The 11,669-nt window shown below is 40.6% G+C and overlaps 1 protein-coding gene across 1 annotated transcript; it reads left to right on the plus strand.

Moving 5' to 3' along the window:
• Positions 1 to 2,505: 2,505 nt before the first annotated feature.
• LOC146987852 (solute carrier family 2, facilitated glucose transporter member 11-like) lies at positions 2,506 to 10,263 on the plus strand. Its single transcript, XM_085777261.1, has 12 exons — positions 2,506 to 2,631; positions 4,163 to 4,261; positions 5,063 to 5,223; positions 5,518 to 5,642; positions 5,733 to 5,862; positions 6,014 to 6,162; positions 7,485 to 7,672; positions 7,780 to 7,890; positions 9,172 to 9,273; positions 9,360 to 9,435; positions 9,537 to 9,664; positions 9,762 to 10,263. The coding sequence occupies exons 1-12, from the start codon at positions 2,611 to 2,613 to the stop codon at positions 9,954 to 9,956; spliced, it is 1,485 nt and encodes a 494-aa protein (XP_085633387.1). The 5' UTR covers positions 2,506 to 2,610; the 3' UTR covers positions 9,957 to 10,263.
• Positions 10,264 to 11,669: the final 1,406 nt, after the last annotated feature.

An 11,669-nucleotide genomic window follows, 5' to 3' on the forward strand; every position in this document is an offset into this window, starting at 1 on the left:
TCAAATTTTGAGAAAAAGCATTCAATTAATGATCAGGTTGGAGATCCAATTCTGGAGCATTGTTTGAAATCCTCTTCACACCCCGATTGCAAACAATAAATTACTGTAAATGCTTTTTTACAAAAAAGTCAGTCACCCATGGGATGAACAATCCTGTAAAAACATCATCCAATCATCTTGAACGCGACGTTCAAGTCAATTGGATCGTGATGTGTCAATCAAGCTGCCTCCTCTGCTCTCTTCAACAAGTTATGACCACGGAAAAGACAGCGCCAGTGATCCAATGTACCACACTCCAGTCTGATAGGTGGCAATGTAGCTCTGAGCCTGATGCTGGAAGCTTTATTATGATGTCAGGTGTTTTCTTTCATGTAAATGAGCAATGAGAAAAAGCTGGAGTAAAGTTAGCGAGTGACCAGGACAGAAGGCCTATGGCGGAAAGCCGTGTCGCTCACATGGGGATCACATAAGAAGAATAAAAGTTTCAGTATAGCGACAGGGTCAAAATGTGTGTGAGACGCTGTAGCACTGGTCCTGCTGCATGCTGAGGCTGTGCAGCACAGCCAATACCATAGTCCCACAGCAAATGCAGTGCTACATTCAGCCGAGCCTGAGGCCAATGTAACAGTGTGGCTTTGTTGCCTTCTCTCTTTTTTTGGGAAATGCTTTATTTTGAAGTTTGAAAACATCTTAAACATGGACATTAATATTAATTTTGACAAACGAACCAGTTTAAGGGTTACAGAGAGTCCACAGCTGTTAGGGGTAATGTTTCTATGTAATTACATAAAAGGTTGCCAGATTTAAAAAAAAAAAAAAAAAAAAAAAAGTGTCATATCTATTTCTCATGACATATGTGATCTTCTCTAAGGGTAAGATAGGTCATCATTTCTGATATCCATTTCAATATAGAGAGGGAGGAATCTGACTTCCAGGTTACAGTAATGCGATGCATTTTCTGGAAACAGAATGTCATGTCAATGAGTTTCCTGGAACTCTGACTTAATTTCAAGTTTGTTGCATTTCCTAAAAGACAGAGTCCTGGAGGAACTGGTGTATCCATGACTTTAGTCAGCGTGTCACATATATCATACTAAAATGTAGTTACTTTAGTGCATTGCTACATGCAATGTAGCATGGTGCCTTCAGCAACATCTGAAACAGATATTTGAAATTGAGGGAGTGTACCGGTGTAATTTTTGAGGAGTGAGGTAAAGTTGGTGAAGAAAATTGTAGTTTGAATCTGGCATTTATAGTGGCAAATAAGATATTCTGGCACAGGTCCTCATGTATTGTAATGCCCAGGTCAGACTCCCAACTCTCTCTTGATCAGTTTTGTTTTGAATACTCCTCCATTATTGTTAAATACACCTGGCTAATGAAATGCTTTGGACCTTTGCTATTGTGAAATATTTCCTCCACCTGTTGCCTTCTCTTTTGACCAACAGCTCCACTCTCCCTTGTTTGCATGACACACAACTAGAGCATAACTGCAGTCTGTGTGTTACAAAATTGACTTTTATCTTATCAAATATAATTGTAAACACAATTAATCATTCAGTCCTATGTGCAAGTGACGCTTCACTCACCTTTCGTTTTAATGTCTACAGTCTTTTTTTCTCACGTCACACCCCCTGTTAAAAACTCTGGCGCCCCCCAGGGGAGGTGCGCCCCACAGTTTGAATGACGCTGCTTTAGACCAAAATGAATTGATTTGGATAATTACATGCTGATATTGGACATATTGGTACAATACTTAGAAGCCATCTTGAAAAATTGCCACCATGTTGAATTTTCTGACTGGCCAGCACCTTTTTTTTTTTACAAAAAGAGTGACCCTGTGCATCAGATTTAATGCTTGTATCACAGAGTGAACGATTCTGATGAAAAATGCCATTAATCTGCTGCACTATGTCTGATACCTTGGTCAAAGTTATCTGTCTCCTGTGTTTCCCATTCTTTTGCAGGCTGCTGCTTTGTTTCCCTTTTTCACTCTAAAATTATAGAAAACAACAATAATACACTGATATTAATTAAAATATTGCAAAAAAAAAAATGTGTTTCATGTTTAACTTTATGTCTTTTGGCAGTCATTCAACCTTCACTTGCTTAACTGTTACTGTTCACATTATTATTATAAAGCCAGACTTCAGAAAAGTCTTCAAATGCCTCACAGGAAGTTATATAACTGTTTTCTCAGGCTTAGTGGTACTCTGATGAATGAGTAAACTCATTGTTGTGCAAAGTCAGTGGCGTGCCTCTTTCATGTGCGTATGTGCTGCATTTACACAGGATTGTCTTTAATGAATGATGTACAATACAAGCTCCCCATGAGCTCACTTCCCTTTGCAAATGAGGATAATGTCTAACCAGCAGTCCTGGCAGGGAGTGCTGGAGGTTCTAACAACCACAAGAACCAACCAGACAGACCGGGTTTAATCAAGTGAAGGGTTTGGTCAACCTTATCACCGACGTCAAAACATAACATCTTGATCTATCTACATTAATGGACAACTAAAGTCTATTGATGTGTAACCTACAGGGACATCCTCCATATATGCTGGTCCTTGGCTCCTTCTGCACTCAGCATCCAGGTTCTCCGCCCAGACAATGGAAGGCGCATCAAAGAGGGTAGGTGACTGCTACATTACTGTATGCTACACTGCAGTGCTGTTTGTGGAAAAAGATTCTCACTTGTGTGATGCATAGTGTTTGAGTTCTTCCAGACAGATTTCAAAATCTTCATGCAATGAATAGTTTTATTGTGGTTCTTTTATAAAAAGCAGGCACTGAAAGAAGAGTTTTTGTGTATAGCATTTTGTGCACTCGCAGCTGGTTGCACATACAGATTACTTTGATTTCCTCAGCTCATTTTGATGAAAACTAGGTTATGGCTTATTGTCTTACAGGATTAAAAAAAAAAGGTCTAGAAGTTTTTCATTCAAGATGATTTGTCATCATCATGGTTGGTGCAGAGTATCTTGGCTGCATGTTACTCACAACTTGAGGTTGAGTCAAGACAGTTTCCTCCAGGCAGCTTGTTATATCAGGATAACAAGTCTTGTTATCTTGAGATAATGGTATAAAAAAAAAAAAGGGGATAAGGCATGTTTCAGCCTACCTGGATTGTTGAGGCTTTTTGCGAAATGCATTACAGGATATGATACATGTGACTATAAAGCATCTACTGAAAAAAAAACCCACAGAAAAAACACCAGAAAAAGGTGAAGAAAGAGGTGAATGAAATTTGTTTGGATTATTTTCACTGAAATTACTTAGCTCTACTAAGAAAAAAGAAACAAAAAGATTGCTTTTAAAATATATATTATATATATATATATATATATATATTTGTTTCTCATTGCATCAAAAGTGAAAATATGTTCTCTTCCACTGCATTCAGAGCTCAATTTAAAAACCTTGAAAAACAAAACCAAATCACCATCAGTGCAGGCAGTGGTGGAAGAAGTTCTCAGACCCATAAAAAATCCCCAAAATAAGTACAAGTTCTGCATTCAAATAGTTACTTGAATAAAAGTACATTGGCGTTATCATCAAAAATGCTGCTAAAGTAGAAGAAGTAAAAGTGTTCATTGTGCAGTGAGCTCACAAGATCCTGAAAGTTGATGGTTTGCACCATCTTCAATCTATAATACTTTTCTAAGTTTATTGAAGGTTTTGTATGTGATATAGGACGTAACTCTGGCCCAGGTCAACGTTGCAGAGTTAATATACTGTATATCAACCTCTAGAGTACACTGAGTTTTGGGAAATAACATGTTCAGCCATGCAGAGAAATTCACAAACATCATCTAAAAAAAAAATCAGCAATAAAAAGATTTGAAAAAGAAAAAGAAAATCTACTGCACAATTCTTGTACTCCTAAGAGTTCTATTTCATAACCTTTGAGTGACCTGCATTTCTAACAAGGTTTAGCTTAAACAACATTGTTTAGCCAGGAGGTTAAACAAACCACCAGGAGGTTGAACAAACATGTAAAAACAGAGCAGGGCCATCGAGTGCACCGTCTGACACTGTCCTTAACGTCACATGGGTTAAAATGTGTGGTGGTCACAGGTCAACCATTAAACGCACACAGACAATAGCAATTAGCTAATGTTGCTGCTGAAGACTGATGTGTAACTCCTGCTGTACTTTTCAGCTGCAGTACTGGAGGCTTTATGTGCTGTCGTTGGTGCTGGGAATCGGTGGGTCGTTTCAGTATGGGATCCAAGTGTCTGTCATTGCTTCTCCAGCTGTGGTAAGATCTCTAATGATGGGATGCAAAGTGTGCATTACAGTAATACAAATGTAGCATGTTGTGTTTTCTGGTGTTCTTGTAAAGTGAGACTGTGATGCCATATTGGCCAGAGCTAATGTTAGAGCTGATGTTAGCTCATCATAACCCACACGGAAAGAACCTATATGTTTTAATATAGGTTTGAATATGTGACATACATAAAATTGGCCATATTCATATATACGCATATAAGCTAATATATCTGCAGCATATATGCACAGATAAACTGCATATAGGTTTCATATATGCGCATATATCCTCATGAGGATATATAGGAGATATATGCGCATATATGAAACCTATGCAGTTTATCTGTGCATATATGCACCATGCACCATATACTATATTAGCATATATGTGTATATGAAAACGGCCAATTTTATGTCATATTCAAACCTATATTAAAACATTTAGGTTATTTCCATGTGGGAAGATAATGGTAAATCCAGACCAGGGGCAACTCATTCCAAAAGGGCTGCGGGTTTTTGTTCCAACCAATCAAGAGCACAAAGTTTGATCAATAAACTGTCTGAAGACTGAGATCAGTTGATTAAATGAGTCAAGTCTGATGTGCTGCTGCTTGGTTGGAACAAAACCCTGCAGCCACAGCGGCTGGCCCTTTGTGGAATGAGTTGGCCATCCCTGATCCAGACCTGTAGCAGCAAAACCTTTGAGAATTTTACTTTTGTTATTATTATTATTGTGGTACTATAGGCCTACCGACAGCCATAATTCATCAGTGACCTCTCCTCCTCTCTGCAGCACGTTCAGAGTTTTGTGAACTACACATGGATGTGGAGGTACGGCAGCCCAGTGGACGACTCTGCCAACCAGCTCATCTGGTCCTTAATTGTGGCTGTGTTAAGTCTTGGAGCCTGGGCCGGGGCCACTCACAGTGGCAGCCTGCCTGTCAAATATGGCCGGTAAGACACACACACACACACACACACACAAACACACACACATTTCATGTTAGATAGACAGACCTATGAATAAGTAGAAAACAGCCATTAATTATTTGCTAACTCGTGGTTTTTAGAGCGCTCTCTGGCCCCAAAGGTCAGTTCCTAAAAGATTAAGCTACAGATACAGTAGATGTTGCAGATTGACATCAAGCTGGTAAAACATCATTGCTAAGCCAAAAAACACACAATTGGTATCAGCAGCACATATAAGTTTCAATCATAAAATCTTCCCTGTATCTTTTGGTCTTTCAGAAAAAAGGCTCTGTTGTTCAACAACGTGGTGGCGGTCGTCGCTGCCGTGCTCATGCTCTTCAGCCGCACGGCCAAATCCTTTGAGATGATCTTGCTGGGAAGATTCCTCTATGGATATAATGTTGGTATGTTGTGACACTGTGTTTGTGTTCTCACCAGGCTCTTGTCAGCCCCCCCCCCTCCACCCGTGTCATCATGTTTCTCTCTCTCCACAGGTCTTGGCCTGAGTGTTCACCTCATGTATCTTGGGGAGAGTTCACCAAAGCAGCTCAGAGGTTTCCTGACTCTCACCACATCCATCTTCATCGGCTTTGGGAAAATTGCTGGACAAATCATTGGCATCAAGTAAGAACTGTCTGAAATTGGCATAAACATGAATCCATTCCATGTTCAAAACCTTGTTATGTTTTCTTAGGATAAATGGCACAAAGTCATGATCGGTCACTGTGGGTGTTGTAGTTTCTTTCCAACTCGTCTTCTTTTTGCTCTCTGTTAGGGAGATGATGGGGACAGAGGAGATGTGGCCTTTTCTGTTGGCTGCCAGTGCTGTGCCTGCTATCCTGCAGTTTGTGACCCTGCTCTTCTTTCCTGAGGCTCCTCGATATCTTTACATTGATAAAGGAGACGTTGAGGGCAGCAAAAAAGGTGAGTGCAAATTCAAATTCAAAACACTTTATTTGTCCCCCAAGGACAATTTAAAAGGCATGAAGAGCAGCATCATTAAAAAAAGGAATATCAACAACATAAAATCATATAAAGTGCTATAGTCAGTATTGATGTGTGCATTCCGTCAGTTGAGGGGCAGTGATGCTGGGACAGGGAGGGGTCGGAGTTCAGGAGCTGGACTGCTGTGGGCACAAAGGTGGCCCTGGCCCTCCTCCTTTGTGTGAACCCACTCTTTATACAAATGTTAAAGGAGACATATTCTGCCCCTTTTCCACAAATTAAAACAGTTCCCAGGTATCTTGAAGACATGTCTGTGACATGCTTCAGTCAAAATCCCCCAAGGATCAAACATCACAGCTCTTTTCATCCTCTCAAAACAGCCCTGTTCAGAACGGCTGGTTTCAGTGCCTGTCCCTTTAAATGCAAATGAACCACTGCTTGCTCCGCCCCATTAGAGCACTGGAATAAGAGAGTAACGACACGCATTGGTCCAATGGAAGCGCCTCCTGATGGCGGAATATGGGTATTGCAAAAGCGCCCAAGAACTGACAACTCTGCATTGTTGGTGAATGAGCCAGTGTGGTATTTTCAATAATTTAAGGGCATTTATACAGATCACCCACGTTAATAGCATCATTGAGGATCCTACAGATAAACATTAACACATAGGCGAGTAAAAAAAACCAACAGTTTTCTACATGGATGTTTTAATCTACATTTTATAATAAACAAATTATAAGTGTAATCTGATATGACCAAGACACCTAAAAACAAAAACACGGCCGTTTTCATCAATTTACAAGCAAGTGGGCAACACACATACATTGGAGTGAATGGGTTTTCTGGGGGCTTTTGCAACACCCATATCCTGCCACTCGGGGCGCAAAATGCTTACCACGGAAGTCAATGAAAGTGTCGTTATTCTCTTATTCCAGTGCTCTACTCCCCACCCCCCTCTATCGGTACTCACAGGTAGGGGTGGTATTATGCAAATTTGAAACATCATTGCCAGACAACTGAGGGAACAGCTCATAAAACCACATGGATTTCAACCTAGGGAGCCTGAACATTACGGATTTTTTTTGTCAATTCTCACATTTTAGGGATAAACACCTAAATATATGTTAAAGAACCTTCAAAAAATGATATTTCCATAATATGTCCCCTTTAAGGCTTTAAATCAGAAACTTTAATGACAATCACAAGAGGTATTTGACAAATGAAAATGAATCTGAATCAACAATCCCCAGACTGTGTGTATATACTCATGTGTTCTTCCGTCCGTGTGTTATGTGTAATAGCTCTGCAGTGGCTGTGGCAGGAGAACGACCTAAAGCTGGAGCTGGACGACATGCAGAAAGAGAGAGAGAGCTCACAGGGAGAGAAAGCCAAGACGGTGAAGGACGTGCTGAGCTCTCGCTGCGTGAGGTGGCAGCTCCTCACTCTGGCCATCCCCTGCGCCGGCGTCCAGTTCTGCGGCATCAACGCGGTACGTTTATGTCACGTAACACAAAAAATACACACGTGAGAGCTGTTCACACATTCATTGTCCCAGGTGTAATGAAGCGACCTCTCCTCTTCCATCCTCCCCTCCAGCTGTACTTCTATGCCTTCGACATCTTCCGTGAGTCCGGCGTGCCTGAAGGCCAGATGCATTACTTGGCTATTGGTCTCGGAGCGACGGAGCTCATCACTGTCACCCTGTGTGTAAGTATCTCAAACTAAACTGAATCATGAGATGATGCTGACAAGACCCTGGGTCCTCACAGGTGTGTTCCGTACATCAGAGGTCTTCAGTGTTTTTCAGGCAAAGTGTTACATACCAAGTCTAGGGGAAACGGACACATAACAGGATTTTTGAGCCCCCTCACTCCTCCCGTCCCCAAGAAGTCGGCCACGTCTTAGTTGAACCCAGACAACAAACAAAAGACAGGGATCTACCCTTATCCCTAACAGAAAAACTGAGAAAAAGGTTCACAAAACAAACAAGGGCTTCTCACTTCTACCCTTACAGAAAAACCACATGTGATTCACATGTGAAAAATTTTGCACATGTGAAACATTTTGCACATGGGAAACATGTGGTTTTGGCCCAATTTTATGTGAATCACTTATGGTTCTCATGTGAACCCATTTCCACATGTGGTAACAACAAGTGATCACATGTGTTAGTAGAGCGCCAAAACCACATGTTTCACATGTGCAAAATTTTCACATGTGAAATACCACATGCGAACCACATCAGTTTTTTCTGTAAGGGTACACTCTGCTACTTCTCAATATTTACAACAGTTACACAGAGCTATTGTTGGGGACGGGTAAGTGAGAGAGAGAGAGAGAGAGAGAGAGAGAGAGAGAGGGAGAGAGAGAGAAGGCCGACACTGGTCGGTTTAAAAACCCTCCAATCAGCTCGCAGCATAAATACAGTTAGTGCTTATTTATGATGAGTAAAACATTTTTAACTGTGTTTATAAACTACATACTAATGAGTATTCATGTGTTATAGATGATGAATTCAGTATTTAATGCTTAACTAATGCTTAATAGTGTGTACTTATCATAAAGTGTTACCGGAATATGAGAAAACATGGAAATGGTTAATAAGAGCTGATGAAAGCAGCTCCTGGTGGGCAGGAAAGGTAGTACTGGATGGCAGACTGGTTCATGAGCAGGAAGTGGGGGCCGTGCCACTGACATTTATAAACAGACTTTGTTAACTGATACTAATGTCAATGTGTACAATGTTTGTCAATTGCAAGGTAATCAATAGTTATTCAAATTTAAGTTTTTTTTATTTTAAACATAAATGAATGTGGACCCAAAAAAAAATTGTTTCATCATCCAAAAGTTTTGTGACACCCCCCCCCCCCTGCAGTCCCCCCTGTTGAAGACCTCTGCTGTACATCATTGTGAGGGTTTCCTCTGTAGCAGTGGTTTCAGTTAAAGTCTTGTGTGACCTGTAATAATGACATCACACTTGTGTGTCAGTCCTTCTTCATAGATCGCTATGGCAGGAAGAGGCTGATGGGCTATGGCTATCTACTGATGGGCGTCACCATGTCTGTGCTCACTGTCATGCTGACCATCAAGGTAACTGTACTCCATCACTGCAGCACACCAACCCTTCCTCTGCGTTTTGGAGCAAACACATGATTTACACTCATCTGTCCATGCAGGATATGAACCCAGTGATCCCATATGTGAACATCGGCCTGATCTTCTGTGTCATCGGCATTTATGGACTTGGACCTTGTGAGTTTTCTGTTGCTTATCTTCTTTTTTTCCACACATGGTGTCACTCAAACTTGAACTTGATCACACTTTTATTTTTATTTTGCTTGCCTTTTCTGTAGCCGGCGTGTCCATGGCTCTTCCCGCTGACCTCTTCCTTCAAGCCTGGCGTCCCTCTGCGTACGTGATCAGTGGGACCATCAGCTGGCTCAGCATGTTCCTCTTGGGGATGTTATTCGGCTACGTAGTGGTGAGTTTCTGTGCATCCTGTCGTCTCTCTCTCTCTGGATCTTTCCATCATGTTGGTGTTGATTTAACACAGCCTGTTGTTCTGTGTGTCCACACAGGAGGGACTCGGCCAGTTCTGCTTCCTGATCTTCGTGGTTTACTGCGTCTGCAGTGCAGCGTTTCTGATTTATTTCGTCCCTGAGACCAAAGGAAAAACCGTGGTTGAGATTATGGAAGACTTCAACAAACTGAACTACAAGAGCTCTGTAGCTGACATCGAAAAGACTGATGATAGTTTTACGACTAAATTTTAATTATTTATTTATTTATTTTTACTTTGCTTATTATTTATCTGTTGGAATTGTTGAATCTCAAATCCAATCTTTTTTGTGACTTGTACGCAAATAGTTTTGGTACTTAAGGTGATACGGAGGCCACTGTCCGGCTACTGTCGTGTGGTGGGGTAAAAGCAATGTAGATCAGGAGCTTCATCTTTTCATTCATTCATTTGTGTGGAAAAACATAATGACTTTGTGTATTTTATGAAACTGATTATCATGATTTTCATGCACAACATAGTCTCCAGAGTTTTTACTCTGAATGGTAACAGAAAAAAAAAACCTCCAGATGATGGAAAAGCTACTAACTCAGATAACCACTTCTTCTGACTGGTGAGCTGAGGGACGATAAAGCCCAGAGTCACAAAGCAAGTTTGAAATGCTATCATGAACGTTAATGGCTTCCCTATAGATGTCACAATTCAAGCCAATTCAACATGTTAGGGATGTGGTGGACAGCATTCTGTTGGCAGCATGAATGTGTAACAGTAACAGTCTGTTTCAAGAGCAAAGGTTTCTAATAAAGCGCTCAATGAGCGTGCAATGTGAACACTGTAAATATGTTAACATTTAAAATTAAATATTTTACACATATTCTGTCTCTGGTTTTGTAGTTTATTAACCCAGATCATTAAAGGCTGCAGTGAATCATCATTTGCAATTTGTGGTTACCGAGCCATCTATGCTCTTAATCACAATTCTAGTCTTCAGTTCTTTGGGTTGAAATTTGTATTTACTACTGTAAATAATACAGTTCAAGCAACAAAAACAGCATATTCAAAATCAGGATGGTATAATTTGTAAGAAAATTGTTTGCTTTGAAGGGATAATTCAACATTTTGGCAAATTCGCCTGTTGCCATAATCCCTATAGTCATAGCAGTAGGTTCATTACCTTTAATTGTCGGTGCATGCTGTTTTTAGATTGGCGGGCCAGAGACGTGAGCTCTGCATAGCGCACGGTATTTCCGGGTTTTCTCTCATCAAACTCATCAAATACACAATCCAACAACTCCAAAACACTCTCGTGGACAAGTTGCGACCTGCACATTCACCACGCTATGAGATAATAATGTAATGTTACGAGACAGAGTTGTTTTTGAGGCAAATGCGTAACCGGAACAACATTCCAGACATGGCTGCTCAGCAGAGTGACTTCAAAAGTGCAAGCAGTTTTGAGTATTTGCTTCATGCGTCGTAATGTTACATAATAATACATTATTATTTCATAGCATGATGAATGTGCAGGTCACAACTTGTCCACCAGAGTGTTTTGGAGTTGTTGGATTGTGTATTTAATTTGATGAGGGAAACGTGGAAATACAATGCGCCTCCACACTGCATTAGCTGAGCAGCTCACGTCTCTGCTCCGCCGATCTAAAAACAGCTTGCTCCGACAATTAAAGGTAATGAACCTATTCCTAAGATTATAGGTTTTATGGCAATAGGCCAATTTGCCAAAATGTTGAAATATCCCTTTACGTATTGGTGCATAGGCCTGAAGGTTTTTTGCAATTTGAGTACATCAGGGAGGCTCCTCATTTGCCCCGAGATCATTCTGCAGCACGACAATAACGTCAAACACCCCGACAGTCATGAAGAACCATCTTTGGTGAAACTAACAATGACATTAATACAGTATTATGACTAATTGACTTTTTAATATGCAATTGATTGTGACTATTGTTTT

Source organism: Trachurus japonicus, chromosome 5 (assembly GCF_045865225.1).
Source record: "Trachurus japonicus isolate A0001 chromosome 5, Traja_1.0".
NCBI classification, from domain to species: domain Eukaryota; kingdom Metazoa; phylum Chordata; class Actinopteri; order Carangiformes; family Carangidae; genus Trachurus; species Trachurus japonicus.